Raw genomic sequence first — 23,494 nt, 5'->3', positions numbered from 1 at the left:
TCAAATTTGTATGTAAGTCAGAACAGTTAGGTACGGTTCATATCTGACGTCAGTTAATCAGATGTTTGTCTTAGTATTCAGAATACCTGTCTATGCATTAAAAACATTAAAGAAATATTCCAGAAGCACTAAAACATCTTTTTTTTTTTCTTCCCAATACTCTGGCCCAAATGCAGGGAAAGCCAATTTTTTAGCTGTTCTTGTTAGACTCTTTGGGAGAGTAACAGACACTGAGGCTAACTCCAGTGGCTGTTTCTTAAGAGGGTACGTGTAGAGCAAAAAAGCCAGGCAGAATCTCTGCAAATCCAAAACCAGAAAGAGCAGTGGGGCTGGGCCTCATGGCACCTGAAATCAGGGCAGTTTTGGGTTTGCGGCAGCTCTCAGAGTTCTAGCCAGTGGGAGCCTGTGATTAGTCACTCTGCTGCCCACCATGAGCAGGCTCAGCTCCTCTCTGGGAGGCCTGTTCTTACATCCATCTGCTTCTCAACCACAACCAACTGCTCTTTTCCTATCCACTTTTATTTTAAAAGCTTTTTTTTTTTTTTTTTAATTTTATTGTACTTTTTTTTTTTTTTTTAGGTAAAAGTTTATGGCTCAAGCTAATCTGTCATATGAAATTTTATACACATGTTATCATGTGACACTAGTTTCAGTCCCTGCAATGTGACAGCATACTCACCCTTTCCATCCCAGGCTTCCCATATCCATTCAACCAGCTCCTGTCCCTTCCTGCCTTCTCATCCTGCCTCCGGACAGGAGCCACCCATTTGGTCTCGTGTGTCTGCTTGAACTAAGAAGCACACTCTTCATGAGTATTAGTATACCAAACCATCTTTAACATAATAAACTAAGACCAAACCCATTGCTGTCGAGTCAATTCCAACTCATATCAACTCTATAGGACAGAGTAGAACTAACTGCCCCAATAGAGTTTCCAAGGAGCGCCTGGTGAATACAAACTGCCTTTGGTTTGCAGCTGTAGCTCTTAACCACTGTACCACCAGGGTTTCCATTTAACATAATAATACCTTAATAATAATAATTTTTGATGCATGTCGCAAAGTAGCACCCATTTGTTATTATGAACCATTGTATCTGCCTCAAATTTTTTATGTAAGAGGGTTGGTTTGTTAACTATGGATTTGTGTATAATTCTGATGTTTGTAACCCAGGGACTGCCTGTAAATAACTTCTTAGCACATATCATATGGCTGGAATGTTATGGATTGTCCTTTGTATTTGGAAAAAAAGCCTTATTTGATGAGCAGGAGTATATTCTGAAAGATTTGGATTAAAACACTAAGTCCAGCTCTACTACTTATTACCTGAGTAGATAAGTCACTTAATATCTCTGGAATTTAATTTCCTCTTTTATAAAATGAGCAAATAATACTTCACATATATGCAAATACATTATAAACTGTGAACTTACATATTTATAATGATTAGTTTGATACCTTTCCCTATGTGTAATACTTAAGGAAAAGTCTTTTATCCATTGCACTGACAATTTAAGTAAAATGAGCCTTCTATAAAAGTCAGTTGATAAAATTGTGGGATTGTTTATTACCATTAAAAGGCATGATTATGAAATATATAGTTATTCTTATGTGTATCTCCATGTAGCATTTAATCATGTTTCTTAAATGATATAGACATAAAAAGTCTTCATGCCATTTATTTCTGTCTAAATCTCTGCATGTAATAGCTAACTTATTTGTTCCTTAATTCATACTCTGAAATAATAAATTAAGAGGAGGTAAATTTGGCTGATTGATTTTTCCAGAAAGTAAAGCTGTCTTTATCTAAGGTAGTCTCATTATTATAAACACAGAAAGTTCTGTTCTCAGAGTAATAACTGCAAAAAGGACGAGAATGAATTTGTTAGAGATACTGCTTATGCTCTTGCTACTGAGCAAAATATGGAAATTCAGACTTTAAGTAGCTGTATAATTGCTTGAAAAGGGGTAGGCAGTAGGGAAAAGGACATGATTAAAATAGGTGCTCTTAAGTACAACAATTAGTATTTCTTTAGTGACTTTATTTTGCTACCATCTCAATAAAAATCATCTTGATCACAATTTATCATCTTAGAAAAGTACTCAAGGGGAAATTTTAATAACAGAGACTTGAAATTTGTGTAGAATCTTGGAGTGATATTAAACAGCTTTGAGTATTTGAATCTAAGTTTATTTACAAAGGGTAGTTGAGTATATGTAATAAATTACAGTGAGTAAATTGGAATTATTTAACAGAGGTTCCATTAGTCATTTTAAAAGTTCATGTCTTTATTAGTGCTTAAAAAAAAAACTTCATTTGTTGATACCTTTCCAGATATCTGTATAATTTTTTAAGGAAAATTTAAGAATATTCTATTTTGTCGTTAGATTATTCTGGAAGTATATGGCTTTGGGTAACTCGGTATCTTAACTTTTCAAATCATTATAAATGAATTTTTATAATTAGCTGTATTTTTTTATTACTACCTGTATTCTTTATGTCCATAGGTGATTACCACATGTGTTCACTATTTAATTAATAGCATTTAAGTATTTTAAGATGTAATTGGGTGGTCTAGGTAGGAAGCAAGGTGAGTTCAGGTTACACAAGAAGTTAGGTTTGCCTGCATCGTATAGTTCATAGAGTGGTGGAGAAGGCTGGTAAAGTAGGATAGGGCCAGATAATAAAAGCAGAGTTTTGGGAGGTTTTGTAGAAGGAGAGTGACGTGATTTATTCATTTTTAAATGACTGCCATGGCAATGCGGAGTGGATTATAGTTGAAAAGAGCCCAGAGGCAGTTAGATTGGTTAGAAGGCTATTGCAGAAGCTTAGGGGAAGGTGACAAGTGAGAGCGAGAGTAAGAGGGTAGTGTTAAAGAATATTTAGGTAGTAGGATTGGCAGCACCTGATGATTGATTGGTGCTGGGCATCAGGAATGACTCCAGCTTTTCTAGTTTAGTAGTCTGTGGGAGATGGATGGTAAGGCATGGCTCTGAACTCAAGGTGGCAGACAAGATTTAGAAAGTAAGATAGCTCATTTTTGATCTTTTACAGATAAGATCAAGACCAAAAGTGCTCGCCCAAAATCACATAGTTTATTATTAAAAATGTTTCTCTAGCGTGCTCCAGATTCACTCCCTCAGCCCTCAGGGTGTCAGAAGGGACCTTAAGCTGCCAAAGCCCCTCCAGCAGTCTCTCCCTTTTCCCAGCGTGCTATTACAGATCCAGTATTACCACTTTGTTTTTATACAATGGAACATACTGGCAAGCTTTGCTCTAGTTACCTTTCTCTAAGTGAGCACTTCATATTTTTAATTCAGATTTTTATATTTAAATAACATGCTAAGGAGCTATTTATTGATCGTTATGCATCAAGCATTGTACTCAGCTTTCACGTACATTACACAGAAAATAAAATGGGACACTTTATGAGGTTGTAGGCTCCCCATTTTCTAAAAAAAGAACTGAGAGGGTGTGATTTGCCTAATTACAAATGTTTTAACAAGTGAAACTAGATACGTCTGATTCCGCAATGCAATGCCAACTTCTATTTTACTGTTCAAAGCTATGAAAATTGATAGATATTTCTTAATCAAAACTGTAATTTTGGTGGTAATTTATTTAGAAGAGAGTCAGTCTTTTAAGGGAGGTTCCAAACCCTTTCTACACTTGAGAGCTGAGTGTGGATCATTAAAAACTCATTGCCGTCGAGTCGATTCCAACTCATAGCGACCCTATACGACAGAGTAGAACTGGCCCATAGAGTTTCCAGGGAGCACCTGGTGGGTTTGAACTGCTGACCTCTTGGTTAGCAGGTGTAGCACTTAATTACTGCGCCACCAGAGTTTCTAAAGCCAAACCCATTGCCGTTCAGTTGATTCTGACTCATAGTGACTTTATAGGACAGAGTAGAGCTGCCCCATAGGATTTCCAAGGAGCACCTGGTGGATTTAAACTGCTGACCTTTTGGTTAGCAGCCACAGCTCTTAACTGCTACGCCACCAGAGCTTCCTGTGGCTCATTAGAAGTTTGTAAAAGCATTTATAATTTTGTTAGTAAAGAGGCCTTTACATTTCTGTGAAATCGCATATAATGTTCTGAGAAAGCCTCCCTTTCTGATAGCACTCCCCTAAGACCCAGACCTTTCACTGGTGTATTAGAGTCCGTCTCCTCTCTGGCTGAAGGACAGAACTCCAGCAAATTTCCCATCTTCTGTGTTGTCAGTTTTCCCTTTATACCAGATAATTCCCAACTGTCTGCAAACATGTTATTTCCCCAGTCTTTAACAAGTCTTTCTTGTTTCAACTTCCCCCTCTCGCCCCATTTCTTTGCTCCTTTTTGCAGCAAAATTCCTGGAAACTGTTTTGTATATATTTTTTTACTCCCATTTTTTAAATCAACCTATTGTCTCCCACACCACTCCAACAAAGCTATTTTGCTAAATGAGCTGTGGTCAAGTCCTCAGTTCTCACCTTACTTGACCTATCAGCAGTATAGGTCTACTGCCTACTCCTTGAAACATTCTTTAACTGGCTTCCAGGCTACCACACAATTGCCTTTTCTCCTTTCTTGCTGCCTGTTCCTGTTAAGTCCCTTTGGTAGTTCCCCCTCATCTCCTTGACATCTTTTGCAGCTGCCTAGCTGACATTTCCACTTGCATGTCTAATAGGCATCTTAAATGTAGTATATCCAGAAACAAAGTTCTGCCCCGCACCCCAGCCCAACCCTGCTCCACCTTCATTCTCACCCAGCTTAATTAAAACTCTGTTTTTCCACTTACTCGCTAAAACCTTGAAGCCATCTTCACCCTCTTCTCTCTTTTTAATGTTCAACATCATATTAATCAGCAAATCCTTTTGATTGTATCTTCAAAGTTGATGACTTCTTTACCATCTCACAATACTTCTTTGGTCCAAGCCACCATTATCTCTTGCCTGAATTATTGCAATAGCCTCTTAAGCGACCCCAGCTTCCTTCCTTGCCCTCTTCAGTCTGTTCTCACTACGGTTCCTGTTAAAAGGTAAGTCAAATCGGATCACTCCTCTGCCCAGATCTTCCAATTCTCTTCATCTCACTCAGAAAAATGTAAATGATTACAGTAATGGCCCAGGACACAACACAACCTGTGTTGTTATCACGTTCTTCCTTTTCCTACTCCATCCTATTCACTTGCTTTCCTTTAGCTGTTAGCCATGTTCCCACCTCAGGACCCTTGTGTTTTTACTCCCCACTCCTTAGCCTTCCCTCCTGGATACCGTTAGAGCCCTGTTCCCATACTGTCTCCAATTCCTCAAATGCCACCAGCTCTGAAATCTTCTCTGATACCCTATTTAAAATTCTGAGCCCCTCCTTCCCCTTACTCCCTAGCTCCTTCCCTGCTTTATTTTTCTCCAGAGCACTACTAACATACTACATATTTTATTTACTTCTATATATTTTCATCTGCTGTTTAGTATTGGCTTCCCACGTCTGGTACATAGTAAACTGTCAGAAAAAATTTATTTAATTAAAGAATGAGTTGGTACTATTTTTTAGAAATCAGGTGGCTTATTGGTTTATAATGAAATGGATTTGATCAGGACCAAACGTAGTATATAAAACCAAAAAAACTAAGCCTGTTGCCATCGAGTAGATTCCGACTCATAGTGACCCTATAGGACAGAGAGGAACTGCCCCATAGAATTTCCAAGGAGTGCCTGGTGGATTTGAACTGCCAGCCTTTTGGTTAGCAGCTGTAGCTCTTAACCACTATGCCACCAGGGTTTCCAACATAGTATGTAGTAGTAGTTATACAGTATATGAGCTACAGTGAACTATGGCTGCTAACCCCAAGGTCAGCAGTTCGAATCCCCCAGCCACTACTTGGAAACCCAGGAGGCAGTTCTGCCCTATCCTATAGGGTCACTATGAGTCAGAATCGACTCAACAGCAATGGACATATACTGTATACAGTGTATAGTAGTAACTACCTAGTAACCTAGTGCCGTCGAGTCGATTCCGACTCATAGCGACCTATAGGACAGAGTAGAACTGCCCCATAGAGTTTCCAAGGAGCGCCTGTACTACTATATATATACTATATGCAATACTACTGTATGCGAACATTGATATATAGTGGTTAGTACTCAGCTTACCATCCACCAAATTCCCCTAGTCTCATTTTGATATATTTTATTCTGTCAGCTACTTTTTAAACCTAAATGCACTAATGAACTTTAAATGAGTATTTTGCATTTGGGGGCTTAAATATTTCATTATTTATTATTATTTATTTATTTATTTATTGGGGGGCCCACTGTTTGGGTTATATCCTTTTGTACTTTGTGCCTTAGTATTCACATCTATTCAATGAAAAAAAAAAAATCTGCTTAAGCACCAACTGAAATAAAAGCATAGGGAAGTATAGCATGTTCAGTCAACTTGAGTTCTCAAAATTTTTCTTCCCTTAAAATTAATAACTTCCCTTAAGAAATTTTATTAGATAAAATTTCCACTTTACTCTTTCTGTGTCCCATTCATTCACTTTTCAACTGTCTGTGTTCATTAACAGTGAAATTGTTGGTCATCGATTATAAATAGCAGATACTCCATTTGCAACCCTTTTACTCTAGGCCATCTTAAAAACAAAGGAAATTAGTAGTTTTATATTTTGTTCAGGAAGAAGAATCTAGCGGTTCTCGTTGTTAGTTGCCCTCAAGTCGATTCTGACTCATGGCGACTTGTGTGCAGAGTAGGGTTTTCAAGGCTGTGACCTTTCGAAAGCAGATCACCAGGCCTGTCTTACGAGGTGCCTCTGGGTAAGTTCAAACCACTAACCTTTCAGCTAGCAGTCGAGTGTTTAATCATTTGCACCACCCAGGGACTCCACATCTAGAGGTAGAAGTGATTAATTCAAACACTTCCCCTATAAGTAAGCTTATAGTGTGAACAGCTTTTTTCAATTCCTTTTTGTTCTAACTGGAAAATATGGGTTCACTTTATTAACCAAAAATACTTTTTACATGGAGGCAGAAGGAGAATGAGTTGCTTAGTTATGCATGCTGAGCTCACCTGACAGCCGTGATTTTTTCACTATTTATTCTTTATATATTTCAAGTTCTACAGCATTAAAAAACCCGTTGCCGTCAAGTCGATTTCAACTCACAGCAACCCTACAGGACAGAGTAGAACTGCCCATAGAGTTTCCAAGGAGCACCTGGTGGATTTGAGCTGCCGACCTTTTGGTTGACAGATGTAGCTCTTAACCACTATGCCACCAGGGTTTCCCTGTAAGGCATTAGTGGTGTTTATTCAGGCTAAGTAAAACATGCTATGCTTTTGGCATTGCCAAACTCTGGTTTGTTGCTACTAGAATTTCAAAGGTTTCCTAAGGTTTTTCTCATCCTTATTACCTCTTTTCAGGTATGGATCTTGATTTGGCCTATCAGTACTGTGAAATTTATCGTCTTTTAGTAAAAAAAAAAAAGAAAGAAAATTTATTTTGTACAGAAGTCTGTTATGTATGTTTTCTGGTAAGGTTTTCAGGTTTTGGCTTATGAGGTATTTTTGGATAAACTTACATGTATTAAATCATCTGCACAAATGGCACTATATCGCATATGAAATAAATCTATTTTGTTATAATAGTGAAATCCCATTACTTGGAGAAATAATTAAGAACTTAACTCTTTAAGTTTCTTGTTTAAATATTATAATTTATGTGACCACATCTCCCAGTTTGTGCAAGAAAGTTCTATTTTACACCTGTTTCTCTGGTGTCATTATTAATAGCACCCCCTTTGTTCTAAAAAATGTCCCAGGTTAAAATATACATTGTTTAGACATTCTGGTTATAATAGTAGATACTCACTTTCCCTTTCTATTTCACAAATAAGATTGGTTTAAGATTTCTTTTCCCTTTTATTCCATCTTTCTTCTCAGTCCACTTCCCACATACAAACAGAGGGGAGATAGAAGAGGTAGGTATGTGTATACGATGGCTGGGAGACAGCATGAGAGAATCATGAAAACGAGTTTTGAGATCAAATGTTAGCTTTGTAAAAGTGTTTCTAAAGATGAAATGTTCAAGTTTTGATGTTCTAAAACATTTGTTATAATGTTGGCCAATTGGCCACCTCCCAACATCTTTCTCTATTATTACAGTTACATTCGACCGTGGACTCAGTTTAGACTTTTAAAACTTGAGATTCATTAGCTTGTACATGCTACAAATATCATCTACCAGTTTTTCAAGTTTCCCTTTTGAAGAACATTTGAATTCCCGCTATTCCGTAATTGTATTACATTTTCTAATGCATTTTAACATTCAGAGATGGATAATTTATTAGCTATAGGACAGTTATTGTTTTATCTGTGTTAGGAATCCAATCCATCTGGTGTTTTATCAAACCAGTCTAGTTTTGAAAGAGCCTTATTACATACTGTTAATGTATAACATATTCAAGGTTTATTTTAACATCTATTTGTGCTATGAGGTGATCATCTAATAAAAATCTCATCATGTCAGAACTTTCCAAGGAGATAACTTCTATGAAACAAAGGGAGTCTTAAGAGAGGTAGCATAGTATGATTAAGAACATGATCTCTGGAGCCAGACTGTTTTGGTTCCCCTATGTGACTTCAGGCTCTCTGAGTTTCAGTCTCCTCACTTATAAAATGGAGGTAATAACACAACCTACTTCTTGTGGGATTGTTTTGAGGATTAAGTGAGTTATTATATGTAAAGTGCATAGAACAGTTCCTAGCACGTGGTAAGCACTTTATATGTGTTTGCTATTACTGTTATCAGTGGAAGAATACATTGAACTTACAAGTCTCAGCAATTAACTTAAAACCTTAAAAGTCAGTTGATGATAGTAAAGGAAGTATCTCATCTTTTCGTGTTATATGGAATTATACTGCTTCTCGTTAAAGCATGTGGGTTGTGTGTAGGATATATGAGGTGCTGTCTGGTAAGGAGAATATGGTTTACACAGAGATCTTAGCAGCAAACACCTGTGAGAGCATCTACTGAAAGAAGCTTCAGCTTCTAGTACATTCCCCTAGTTCAGTTTTCTCTTGCTGAATTGCCTATAACTGTCATCTTTTGTGTCCCTTCTTTTTTGAAAATTTTCTTTATTTACTAACCTCTCTTCCTCTTTTTTCTTCCTCTGGTTAGAAATAATTTCTCCTCTTTATGGTCATAGAATTTTGTTTATGCCTCAACAGAGCACTTAGTATAGGTAGCTAGATGATACAGATTGTGGCATAGAGAACGTACTAGTACCCTCTAATCACACTTTCTGCCGTAAACCCTAATGTCAGCTGCTCCTGGGTTTTCTTTGATTCCTCATCGCTTGCTTTTACTTTAATGCCTGTTGTTGCAGGAAAAGAAGTATAGTTGTGGACTGAAGCTTCTCCATCTACCAACTAACCTTTTGTGATTAACTGGTGCTGATAATGTGACCAATATATATAGAATATTGAGGCTATTTTTGGGAAAGGAAAATTAAAACCAGTTTGTGGTGATTTATTGACTAAAATATTTAGGTCATTTAGGGATGAAAATATGTAAATGTTTAATATATTTCGAGAATTTTATTATATTCATAAAATTAATTTTTCATGTCTCAATTTAATTTTACAACAGAATTTTTTGAAAGTCACTGCAATCAGGATTACATCAGAAAATAACAACATAACAATTTTGTGATATCTGCTTAAAACACACATCTACTTATAGTATACAAAAGTAGATTTTCTTTTTAGTGAGTTATTTGTATTCAGGTTTTAAAAACTTTTGTTTCTGTCTGGTAAACTGTTGATGAATCTTTTATGTTTGACATGTTTTCAATTTTTAATTTGTTGTTAGCATATGCAAGCAAAAGACCACATTGTGTGTTGGCTCAGCAAGTATGACCATTAAGCTTTTATAGATTTACTCAAACTGAGAGGGCCTTTGTGACTCCTGACTTAATGTTCTTCGTCAACAATAAGAACCAAATTCTAATATCCAGTCCAGTTCTGTAAAGAAGATAGGATGGGATAATGTAAAAACAACTGGCTTTGGAGTAAGACATATCTGAGTTCAAATTATGGCTTTAACACTTAAGTTATGTGACCTAGGGCTAGGTGCTTAAGCTTGCTAGACTTTAGCTTACTCAGCTACAAAATAGCTTAGAAAATATTTAAAACATAAGGTATTTATAGGGATTAAGTGAGCAAAATCATTTACATCCACTCCTTAGTTACGGACAAGTTTGGTTTCCAAAGATCATGTCATTATGCAAAAATCAACATTATGTGAAAATGGAAGGTGACCACATCAGATCACAAAATGGAAGATGACTACATCATTACATAAATGCCAACTTGCAGCATTACATAACTACCAAACCATGGAGAATTATGGCCCAGCCAAGTTAACACATAACCACAACCATCACAGCCACCATTAACTCTTGCCTCGTACCTCAGCGTTTGTTACTGCCGGATGTACATCATTAATGTGCAAAATAGTCAGATAGTATATTTTTTACTATTGTCATAAATGCAAAATATCAGACAATTGACTTATAAATGAGAAGTAGGTGTATTTAGAGAAAGAGATTTAAAAAAAAAAGTGACTCTCTTCAAAGACTGCTGATACTTTTCTTGATCCAAAATTCTACCTTGATTAAAAAAAAAAGACACATAAAATTTGATCATTTAAGGCTCAGGGCTGTGTCGTCTTCTAATTGCTCACTATTGTTGCCTTCCAACCTTTGGGACACTCCCCTGTTTACTGAGGTGTTACTTTCTAGCCTTTGGGACATGTCCCTGTTTATTGTGGACTGGCAGAACTGTCCCATAGGGTTTCCAAGGAGCAGCTAGTGGATTTGAACTGTGGACCTTATAGCCACTCGAATGGTCACCCTCTGGATCTTGTCAACTAAATTTCTACCTCTGGTAATGTTTTTCTACCTCTGAATCACCATTCTCCAACAGCAGTCTTTTGTCTTACATCTTGCTAGTATAATAACTTCCATCTTGTCATCTTATCAAGACTTCCTGCCCTTTGTTCCCTCCACTTTCTCTTCATCTATCAGCCATTTTTATATTCCTTTCTTTTCACGTCCCCTACAACAGAGACTTCAAGGTTCATTTCAACTGTTATCTTTCTTGTATACCAAACTTCTTTCCAACTTTGATTCTTGTGATCTGTATATTTTGTTTTTTACTTAAAATATTTTAGAGTATTAACTTCTCTAAACTTAAGTTTTTGTGACTAATATGTGAGTATTTATAGCTACATTATAGGATTATGGTGAGGATTAAATTAGTTGCTATATATACAAACCATTTCGCCTACCCTTTGACACCCACATGGAGAAAGGTTGCATGGTATTTAGAGATAGACCATGTTTGTGCCTACACTGCTATGTGCTACTAGAAACTCACCAAGCCGGGCAGGTTAATATAATAAACACTTTGGGTCACCAGGCTCTAGTGAGTCTTGAAGATTGCCATATAGTCCAAGTCTTAGCAAGAACACTTATGAATCTTTAAAAGATGGATATTTATGCACTTAAAATAGCTGCAGTGTGTATTTCATTTTAGAAATCTCCGCGAAGCAAGAGATAACGCAGTGGCTGAAAAGGACCGAGCTGTGATGGCTGAAAAGGATGCTTTAGAAAAACATGATCAACTCTTAGACAGGTAAGGATCCTGAAAATAGAAATGTTAAAACTCTTTGATTTTTATGTTACTTTTTCTTTTAGAAAATGTATTTTTAATGGAAGTATAATTTTCTTTTCAACTGAAGTATAATTCGCATGAGATATTTTTATAATATGGTATTATTGCATATATTGGACACAAGATATAGAATACAGGCAGTCCCCGGGGTTATGAATGTCCAGCTTACGGACAACTGGTACATGCCCTTTAATGTTAAGTAAGTTTGTCCTCACTTTGAAACAGTTGAACCAACCACTACTCCTTGAACCAACCCCTACTAGCAACAAATTTTTTATCACAATCGCCTTCACCTGGAATCCTTGGAAAGGCTTTGAGCCTTTTCTTACACTAACCAAAACAGCCAAACCCATTGCCATGAAGTCAGTTCCAACTTAACAGTGATCTGTAGAACAGAGTAGAACTGCCCCATAGGGTTTCCAGGGAGTGGTTGGTGGATTCAAACTGCCAACCTTTTGGTTTTGGTTAGCAGCCAAGTTCTTCACCACTGTGCTACCAGGGCTCCTCTTACACTACAGTCAGGCTAAAAAGAACCATATGCACCTGTTCTGACTTACCTACAAATTCGACTTAAAGATAGAGTTAGGAACGGATCTCATTTGTAACCCAGAGACTGCCTATAGTTCAGTCACCCCCGAGAGTTTCCTTGTACTCCTTTCAGTCAGTCTCAACCACAACCCCTCAAGAGGCTACCACGTTCTGATTTCTGTCACCATAGCTTAGTTTTTGCAGACCTTGGACTAAAAATAAATGGAATCATACAGATGTATTCTTTTGTGCCTGGCTTCTTACGTCAGTATTATATGTTCATCCATGCTGTTGTGTCTGTCAGTGGTTATTCCTTATTATTACTGAGTGTGACTGTACCACAGGTTATTTATTCCCCTGTCGATTAGACATTTAGGTTGTTTCCATCTTGGCATGATCATGAACAGAGTTGTTGTGAGAGCTCTTTTTATGGGCGTATGTTTTTACTGTTTGTTGTAAGGTAGATGAAGGTGTTACTTTAAAAAACCTGCCATGCAGTTCTCCGAACGGTTGCACCATTTTACGCTCCCTTGTTCGTTTTTTTAAAACCTGTATGTTCTGGTGTATGTGCATTGAAGGAAGTGGAAGAGAACTGTCTAATTTATCAGTAGAAAATGATATTTATTTTTAGGTTCTTATTACAAGGGAACCCTGGTGGCGTAGTGGTTAAGTGCTACGGCTGCTAACCAAAGGGTCGGCTGATTGAATCCGCCAGGCGCTCCCTGGAAACTCCATGGGGCAAGTCTACTCTGTCCTAGAGGGTCGCTATGAGTCGGAATCGACTTGACGGCACTGGGTTTGGTTTTGGTTTGGTTTAGTACAAGGAAAATCACTGAGGAGTATTAAAGTAAATACCATTACCTCATTAAATCCCCTGAATTTTCAGTGCTTTGACTATATGCAGAGTAAACAGAGGGGTTTTTATTACTTATTTAATAGACTTTATTTTTTAGAGTAGTATTTAGATTTATTTATTTAGGTTTACATAGAAAAGTTGAGGAAAAAATACAGTTTCCATATGCTGGCTCATTCCTGATCCCTTCCAGTTGGCACTGTCATTAACATCTTATATTGGTGTTACACATTTGTAACAATTGGTGAACCAATATTGATACATTATTAACTATAAGTCCATAGATTAAATTAGGGCTCATGCTTTGTATAGTATGGTTCTGATGGTTTTGACAAATGTATAACGCCACTTGTCCACTGTTTACAGTATTATACACAGTTTGATACAGACTTATACAGATCACAGCTTTACCTATTCGTCCCTCCCCCTGCCCCCAACCTCTATCAACCACTGATCTTTTTACTGCCTCTATAGTTTTGCCTTTTTTTAGGATGTCAGATAGTTGGAATCATATATAGTATGCAGCCTTTTCAGACTGACTTCTTTCACTTAGCAATGTGCATTTGAGATTTTGTGTGTCTTTTCATGGCTTGATAGTTCATTTCTTTTTATTGCTGAATATTCCATTGTATGGATGCACCACATTTTGTTTATCCATTTACCTTTTGAAGGACATCTTGGTGCTTCCAATTTTGGGCAGTTACAAATAAATAAGACTGATAGAAACATTCATGTGCAAGTTTTTATATGGACAGAAGCCTTCAACTCATTTGGATAAATACATAGGAGTACAACTGCTGGATTTTAAGACTATGTTTAGGTTTGTAAGAAACTGCCAGACTGTCTTCCAAAGTGGCTGTACTGTTTTGCATTCCCACCAGCAAAGAATGACGATTCCTGTAGCTTCACATCCTTGCCGGCATTTGGTGGTGTCGGTGTTTTCCATTTTAGCCATTGTCATAGGAATCCCTGGGTGGTGTAAGCAGTTAATACACTCGGCAGCTAACTGGAAAGTTGGAGTCGGATGAAAGGCCTGGCCGTCTACTTCTGAAAAATCAGCCTTTGAAAACTATAAAGCACAGTTCTACTCTGACACATGGGGTCGCCGTGAGTTAAAGTCGATAACAGCAGTTTGTTTTTAATAAGTTTGTAGCGGTATCTCATGGTGGTTTTAATTCGCCGTTTCATCATGATATGATTTGAGTATGTTCTCATATGCTTATTTGCATCTGTATTTCTTCTCTGGTGTGGTGTCTGTTTAGCTCTTTTGTCCATTTTGTAACTGGGTTTTTTGTTTTCATATTATTAAGTTGTAAAAGTTCTTTTTATTTAGTATACAAGTCTTTTATCACATATGTGTTTTGCAGATATTTGCTCCCACTCCATGGCTTGTCTTTTCATTCTAGTAATAGTGTCTTTCACAAAGCAGAAATTTTTAATTGTAATAAATTCTAACTTATTTTTTCCTTTCATGAATTGTGCTTTTGGTGTTTCTAAAACCTCATTGCCAACCCAAGCTTGCCTAGATTTTTTCTTAGGTTATCTTCTAGAAGTTTTATATAGTTTTGCACATTACATTTAGATCCGTGATTCATTTTGAGTTCATATTTGTGAAAGATGTGAAGTCGGTGTCTATAGATACATATATATATATTTTTTTTATGCGGATGTCCAGTTGTTCCAGCATTATTTGTTGAAGAGACTGTCCTTTCTCCATTGGGTTGCCTTTGCTGCTTTGTCAAAGATTAGTTGACTGTATTTGTGTGGCTTAATTTCTGGATTCTCTATTCTGTTCCATTGGTCTGTTTTTCTGTTTTTTCACCAATAGCACACTGTCTTGGTTACTGTACTTTATAGTAAGTCTTGAAGTTAGGTAGTATAACTTTTTATTTTGAAATAATTTCAGACTTACTGAAAAGTTGGTAAAATACAACAAAGATTTTCATATACCTTTCACATATTGGTGAACTTTTGAAATTAAGTTCAAGTGTCTTTTAATTGTTAAAAGAAGACCTACAGATTGCGTCATGATTTAAGCAATACATTAAACTAGAAAATTTTATACACGCCTTCGTATAATTAACCTATTGTCAGTATCTTTTAGAATGGCTCAAATTGTTATACTGTTGTATTCACACCAACTTCATAACCTTAACCCATGAAGAAAGTGTAATAAATGTAATACTGAAGAAATCATTCCTATAATGTGAAAATATGTTTGATTCTAAGGATTTTAGTATAAAATGAATTTATAATTTAGCTGTTTTTATTAGAGTACTGTTAAAGTCTATCTTATTTTTTATCTTTTATTATGTAAAACCCTCCCTTAATAAATCTAGATGATATCCACTAAAGAATTAGTTGACTTTTGTTGATGTTTTTTCTGTGTTTGTTTTTATTTTTTAAATAATACTGTGTTTTCGGTGAAAGTTTACACAGCAAATTAGGTTACCATTTAACAATTTCTATACAAATTGTTCAGAGACATTGGTTACCTTTTTCACAGTGTGTCAACATTCTCATTATTTCTGTGATGGTTGTTCCGTTTCCATTAATCTTTTCTCCATACCCCCCACCCCGTACTTACTTTCTCATCTTTGCTTTAAAGTAAATTTTGGCCATTTGGTCTCATATAGGTGTTTTTTTAAAGGAACACAGTACATTACTCATGGGTGATATTGTTGATGAGCCAATCTGTTACATAGCTGAAAAGTGACTTCTGGAAGTGGTTTCAGTTCCGACTTTAAAGGGTATCTCAGAGCAATAGTCTCGGGGGTTCCTCTAGTCTCAACCGGTCCATATTGGTCAGTGTGGACTTTTTAAGAATTTGAATTTGTTCTACGTTTTTCTCCTATTAGGGTCCATCTGTTGTGTCCCTGATCTGGACAGTCAGTAGTGGTAGCCGGGCACCCTCTAGTTCTTTTAGTCTCAGAGTAGATGAGGTTGTGGTTCGTGTAGGCTCTTTGTCTTGTAGACTAGTTTCTTCTTTGAGTCTTTGGTTTCCTTCTTTCTCTTTTGCTCCAGACAAAGAGAGACCAAGAGTTATATCTTAAATGGCTGCTCATAAACTTTTAAGACCCCAAACACTACTCACCAAACTAGGATATAGAACATAAACTTTATGAACTATATTATGCCAATTGACTGAGTTGTCTTTCAAGACTGTGGACCTAAGCCTTCAAACTCAGGAAACCAGTCCTGCTAGGTGTTTAGTTATGTCTAAGAAGTATCCATAACTGTGCCCTCTATGTGCTTTGTTACGTAGTGAAACCTCTGAGAGCCAGAACTTGACAAGATTGCCTTGTTTTTCTGTGTCTCACAAGTTTTCCGCCTTCGACTCGGTGCAGCCTTACCACATTTCTGTCACTCGTTTTAGTGGAAAATATTTGAGCTTTCCTCACTGACAGGTTTGTGCCTTACGCAGGTTCCAGCTTTCACAGGTTTTAATATATATATATATGAATATGTACGCAGCACACACTTACGCATACATACGTATGTCTGTAGATAAACTTAGGAGCCCTGATGGCACAGTGGTTAAGCACTCAACTGGTAACCCAAAAGTCAGCAGCTTGAATCCATCAGCCACTCCTTGGAAGCCCTATGAGGCAGTTCTACTTTGTCCTATAGGGTCAGTGTGAGTCGGAATAAATTCCACGGCAGTGGGTTTGGTTTTGGTTTTATACATACACCTATACATATATACACACATATATCTGCCTATACTGTATTTTTACGTGAGTAATGTACATTATACTTTTTTTTACCAGCCACGTTCTCCTCCTGTAAGGTATTTTCATGACGCACTATGCTCATGTTTTTTTTTTTACAGCAACATGTTAAAAAAAGCTTTTTTTTTTTTTTTTACATGTAAAAAAACTAGCATAGTGTGCTTATGAAAATAGCTCATAGGAGGAGGTCATGGGTTGGCAAATAGACATAACACTCATGTTATTTGTATAAAAACACGGTACACGTATATGCGTACACACTTATGTATGTAACCACACACATATTTTTTGGTTGTTGTTGCAAAATTATATATGTTAGAGCATTTGCCAAAAATGTCCCTTATTCTTGTATACTTCTGAGTGGCGTCACTTACCTTTGTCAGGTTGTGCCCACTTCACCCGTGTTCAGTGCTACCTTTCTCATCACCGGAAATAACAAGTGTCTACTGTTTTGTTTTTTTTTTTACTATCTAGAGAGCGATTCTTCCTCTCTCCCCCTCCCATCCCTGGTAACCACCAGGGAACTTTGGTTTCTGTATGTATACCTATTCTTGTCTTTTTATAAAAGTGAAATTGTACAATATTTTTACTTTTGTGATTGACTCATTTCACTTGGCATAATGCCCCCTAGATTCATCCACATTATACTGTATTTTGACAACTCATCATTATTCTTTTTGGCTGCATAATACTTACTGTATGTGTGTACCACATTTGGTTTATCCGTTCATCCATTGGTAAGCATTTAAGTTGTTTCCATCTTTTTGCTGTTGTGAATAGTGCTGCAGTGAACATAGGTGTGCACGTGTCTGTTTGTACCTTTAGTATTAGATCTCTAGCATCCTCGTTGCTCTCAAGTCAGTTTCAAGTCATAGCAACCCTATAGGACAGAGTAGAACTGCCCTGTAGGGTTTCCAAGGCTCTAATCTTTATGAAAGCAGACTGCCATATAGTTCTCCCATGGAGCAGCTGGTGGGTTCTAACCACTGACCTTTTACTTAGCAGCTGCATGCTAAACCACCGTGCCGCCAGGGCTCTTTGATCTCTAGGGTATATACCTAGAAATGAGATTGATGAATCAAGGTAATTCTGTTTCTAGTTTTTTATGAAAATGCCATACTCTTTCCCACAGTGGATAAGGGTGCCAGTCTCCTCACACCCTTGTCAATATTTGTTGTTTCCGGGTTTTTTTGTCAGTGCTGTTTTAGCAGGGGTGTGAGGGTACCTCCTTAGGGTTTGATTTGCATTTCTCTAGTGGCTGATGATTGTAAACATCTTTTCACGTGTTTGTTGGCTGCTTAAGTGTCTTCCTCGGTGAAGTGTGTTCATGTCCTTTGTTTTTTAATTGGGTGATTTCTTTTTTTTGTCATCGAGTTGTTGAAGTTTTTTATGTATTTTAGAGATTAGACCCTTATCGGATGTGTCATTCCAGAGGATTTTTTCCCAGTCTGTATGTTGTATTTTTACTCTTCCGATAAAGTCTTTTGATGACCCTAAGTATTTAATTCTTGTGAGGTCCCAGGTACCTAATTTATCTTCCGCTGTTCATGCATTTGTACTTGTGCTTGATTGTTTATTTAAAAAAAAAAAAAAAAGATTAGATCCCATAGTTTTGTCCCTGTATTTTCTTCTAAGAACTTTATAGTTTTGAGTTTAACATTTAGGTTTTTGATCCATTTTGAGTTAGTTTTTACGTATGGTGTGAGGTATGGGTTAATGTTTTTTAATGTAATATATTTAGGGATGACTCTAGAATAGATTTATGGGCAAATGAACAAGCTTTAAAAGAAAAGAGCAGATTTTAGCTAATCCACAACTTATATTCAGGCAGAATTTTATAAGATCTCTGACTTACTAGCTTTTGTGCATTTTTGTGAATTTCAGAAGCAGCGAATAATAAATCTGATCTTAAAATCAGCCAACTTATATTTATACTAAGCCCTGACACGTAGAATTCTTTTTATTCTACTTGTGCATACATTAAGGAACCCAGTGGCGCAGCAGTTACAGCGATCGACTGCTAACTGAAAGGTCAGTGGACGTGAGGGAGAAGGATACGGTAGTCTGCTTCTGTAGAGCCTTACGGCCTTGGAAACCCTGGGGGGTCCCTGTGAGTTGGAATCAACTGGATGACAGTGGGTTTGGGGTTTGGGTTTGTGCCTGCATTAGGAATGATATTTATTCTAAAGGCCATGGGATACTTCTGTGCCCAGAAGTGTCCTCTGAATCACTGAGGAGGACTCAATCGTGTAATGTTTGTAAAGCACTTAGAACAGTGTCGTGCACATGATATGGACTGTAGCAATGTTTGCTTCTATTATAATTATGAAATAATTTGGTTGATATGGTTCCATTATTAACTTTACTAATTACATTTTTTTCAAAAGTTGATGATATAGTTCTAGTGTATTTCCCACTAGAATATTGGATTAACTGGAACACTTCATTTTCAGTGTGCCAGATGAGAGGGAGTTTATTTATTCTCAGTTCCTTGAAGTGACAGTAAAAACATGTACATGTCTTCAGTGAATTGTCCGCTGCAGTTCTTGTTCATTAAATAATTGAAATAAGGGAATAAAGCTCAGAAAAAATTTAAAAACCAGAATCATATTGTTAATTCATAAGCACCTTTTAGTTGAATCTAATTTATGGCCACATTAAAGCTATGTCCATTGATATATTTTAAAATGTGGCCAATATAGCTTAAAGACAATGTATCGGTATTGAGACCATGGTTTCAGGTTCACTCAAAAAAAAAACAAATCCGTTGCCATCAAGTTGATTCCGACTCATAGCAACCCTATACCAGCAAAAAATACCAGCAACCCTATAGGACAGAGTAAAACTGCCCCATGGAGTTTCCAAGGAGTGCCTGTTGGATTCAAACTCCCAACCTTTTGGTTAGCAGCCATAGCTCTTAAGCACTACACCACGAGGTTCACTCATAGGCTTCCTTTTTTTTGTCCCATGGCCTTTTCTAAGTCTAGCCAGTTGCCTCACAAATGTGTAATTTGGGTCACAAGTACAGAGAGTAGATTGAATCAGTACAAATATCTAAGTACTGCTAAAAAAGGAACTCACGTACATGTCCTTTTAGTGACCTTAACATCGTGTTTGTAAACAAAGGAAAGCACATTATTAAATGTGTGCCTGTATTTTTAGGGTGCTTTTATAGAAATCTGGAGTCATAGTTGGTCATTGTGCATGTGAACTGAACCGGACAGAGAGAGTGAAAGAGAGAAAAGGTGTGTGTGTGTTTATACAACTTCCTTTATAGGCTACTGCTCTGTTGCTTTAGGGAAAATTTCATAGATTTAGATTTGGTAAATATACCCATGTCCAAAAAAAGATATGTGTAAAAAATTGGAATACCAGCTGACTAAATCAACTCATAAAAACTTCACTTAAAAGTAGGATATTTTCCACGATTATTTTAAAATATGATGTTTACTGGAAGGAAAGTCCAGAGAATGACCACAGATGAAGTGTGAGTGTAGTTCTCCCGCTTGTAAATGAGCTCTTATTTCCTGCCGTGTATATTCTGGTCTACAGTGAGTCATTTTCAACATGTTTCAGTTTAACTCCTAATACATTTTTAAACTTGGCAGGCGTGTTTAGATGGACGTTCCTCCCAGTTTTAGAGACTGCTTCTGAATTATACTTCAGTATTGCAGTCATCATGAAAAGTTCCTTCAGTAAAAAGGAAACAGGTTTGATTGGAAGTGTATGTTTTGGAGAAGCAAAAAAAAAAAGTTGCCATTGAGTAAAAATCAGATAATTAACCTTTTAAAATTTTATTACTACGTAAACCTTGTTAATGTTATCTATAAAATTTTGTGATTTGTGAAGTCCTTTTAAGTATTTTCTTAAATACGGAAGGCACTTAAAAGAAGAAAAGATATGACTTACCCACATAATGGGTAATCGTTAATATTTTTGTAAACCATTCAGGCTTTGTTTCAGTTACAAACGTGGAGTCTGGCACAGTTCTGGACATAACTAGAACTACATGTGAGTTTGTGAAAGCTAATGACTGTTGGAGAATTTTACGTATTGCCAACTCTCAATCAGTTTTTAATAATTATCATTATATAAATTTGTCCAATTCTATAAATCCTGTGTATCTTCTGGCAGATTACAGTTGACCCACCTTTCCGCTGTTACTATTTTAATAGTCTTTTTTTATTATTATTATGATACATTTTACACTGTGCCTTATTATTTTTGATACTTAAAAAGTTCGAAAATTCCAATGTTGAGAGAAAATTTAGAGATCATTGAGAATACCCACTCGTTTTACAAATGAGAACACAAGTCTGAAGTTATGTGACTTGCTCTCAGTTATACTGTTATTAGGATCACAGCCAGAAATTAGACATCAAGTTAGAACAAAGACATTAGTTCTCTCTGTTCCTATCCTAATTGTTCAGTCTGCCACACTGTTAACGTCATACTATCTGTAAGCAATGTGTGATGTTGAGCAACATCAGTAGGTACATTTTGTTCTCATATATACATAGAAAAGAATAACAAAATTCAGAACTTTATTAGTTTCTTATGCCTGCCATAACAAATTACCACAAGATTGGTGGCTGAAAACAACAGAAATGTATCCTCTCACAGTTCTGAAGACCAGAAGTCAGAAACCAAGGTGTCGGCAGGTTTGTGCTCCCACCAAAGGCTTTAGGGGACAATCAGTTTGTTGCTTCTTCCAGCTTTTCGTGACTCCATGCATTCCTTAGCTTCCTTGGCTATGTCTACAACACTCCACCAGCCTGTGTCTCTGCCTTCGTATCTCCTTCTTTTCTGTGTCTCTTATTAAGGAATCACAGGATTGCGTTCAGGGCCCACAGATAATCCAAGATAAGCTCCTGTCTTAAAATCCTTAACTCAGTCATATCTGTAAAGACCACTTTTCCAAATATGGTAACATTCACAGGTTCTGAGAATTAGGACGGACATATCTTTTGGGGGACCACCATTCAACCCACCCCATGTACCATTTAAGTCATCTGAATTACTGTTTATCCAGGTCCTTCTTTTTGAATGACATTTTATTTTTAAATTGTTCAACCAGAATTTTATATCAGCTAATTTTAGAAGTCTTTCTAGTTCTTTGAAGTTGGATTATCTTTTTAACCTAGTAAGGTGCCTTTTGGAGTGCTGGTGGTGCAGTAGTTAAGAGCTCAGCAGTTCAAGTCCACCAGCCACTCCTTGGAAACTCTGTGCGGCAGTTTTCCTCTGTCCTGTAGGGTCGCTATGATTTGGAATCAACTCAACAGCAACGGGTTTGGCTTTTTTTGGTGTAAGGTGCCTTTTGGAGGCCTTGGTGGCTCAGTGATTAAGAGCTCGGCTGCTAACCAAAAGGTTGACAGCTCGAATCCACCAGCTGCCCTTTGGAAACCTGACAAGGCAGTTCTGCTCTGCCCTGTAGGATCACTATGAGTTGGAATCAACTCGACGGCAACAGGGTTTTGTTTTGTTTTTTTCCCCTTGTATTTTAAGGTGCCATTTAGTGGATTATTATCTCTTGAACAAAATACTGCCTTAGAGATTCTAGATGTTATACCATATGATGTATGGCATATATTTATTATGAATTAAAATTCATCCTACATGAATACTTAGCAGCATTCTTTAATAACATCATGACAGTAACACTAAGGGTTAAAGAAACAAAATTGGACATTTTTAACAGGCACAGTCTAAAAATCTAGTTTAAGGTAAAGTATCTTAAATTCGTTTATAGAAAAAAAAATTGTTTATGGACCATGTAATTGCTCTTTTCTGTATACCAACTAAATTTTGCTTTACAGTATTTGAGATTCATTAGGTAAGACCTTGAAGGCTTTACGAATGTAATTACTATTTCATGTTTCACCTCTGTCATACGTACTTTTTTTTCATTCTAGCAAACTTCTCGTTGTTCCTGGTTTTAATAAACTTTTATGTATAACGTGTATGTTTCAATGGTATATGCTCAATAGGTGATCATTTAGTTTCTGGTTCCATAGAAATCATTTTTACTAGATGTGAAGAAATTCCAGAAGTCGTTATTACTAGATGTGAAGATATTCTCAATTCCTTTTTATCTATTCAAAGTGTATTACTGTAAGGGAAAGAAGAAATGTAACCGATATATAATCAGTGCTTCATAAAATTATTAATGAGAATGAAATGAGATAATCCATGCAAATCTTTTTATTATAAGTTTTCAATAAATGTTAGCTCTTATCATTTATGGAAACCCTAGTGGCATAGTGGTTAAGTGCTACGGCTGCTAACCAAAGGGTCAGCAGTTTGAATCTGCCAGATGCTCCTTGGAAACTGTATGGGGCAGTTCTACTGTCTCCTGTAGGGTCGCTATGAGTCGAAATCGACTCGACGGCACTGAGTTTGGTTTTTTGGTTATCATTTATTATCATCTCTTTAGTTGATTTTTAAAGCAAGACGTGCCTATGTTCCGTTTTCTGCTCTGGAAGGGAAAAGGGCTAGTTGCAGTCTCTGAATAGATCTGGTAAAACTGTTTGCATGCAGATGGATAACCTCCACTGTTACAAGGCTCTCTAAAAAAGGAGATCCCTTTCCTCAATTTAACATTATTCTAATTATTAGCAGTTCAGACTGTCGAGCTTTTCCGTGTGTCTTTTTATAAGTAAAAAAAAAA

General features: G+C 36.7%; 1 protein-coding gene across 7 annotated transcripts in view; it reads left to right on the top strand.

Annotated features, from left to right (window-relative positions):
• Positions 1–23,494, top strand: part of PIBF1 (progesterone immunomodulatory binding factor 1) — a 231,565-nt gene that overhangs the window by 58,342 nt on the left and 149,729 nt on the right. For all 7 annotated transcript variants that reach the window (XR_002785568.2, XM_010589414.3, XM_010589415.3 and 4 more), the window contains exon 10: positions 11,578–11,676. Coding sequence is in view for 6 of the 7 variants with exons in the window: in XM_010589414.3 (XP_010587716.2) it covers positions 11,578–11,676 (99 nt within the window). In the remaining variant the exon portion in view is untranslated. The remainder of the gene's footprint in view (positions 1–11,577; positions 11,677–23,494) is intronic.

The sequence above is a fragment of the Loxodonta africana genome, chromosome 17 (genome assembly GCF_030014295.1).
Source record: "Loxodonta africana isolate mLoxAfr1 chromosome 17, mLoxAfr1.hap2, whole genome shotgun sequence".
In the NCBI taxonomy this organism is placed as follows: domain Eukaryota; kingdom Metazoa; phylum Chordata; class Mammalia; order Proboscidea; family Elephantidae; genus Loxodonta; species Loxodonta africana.
This window is presented reverse-complemented; position numbering and strand designations above follow the sequence as displayed.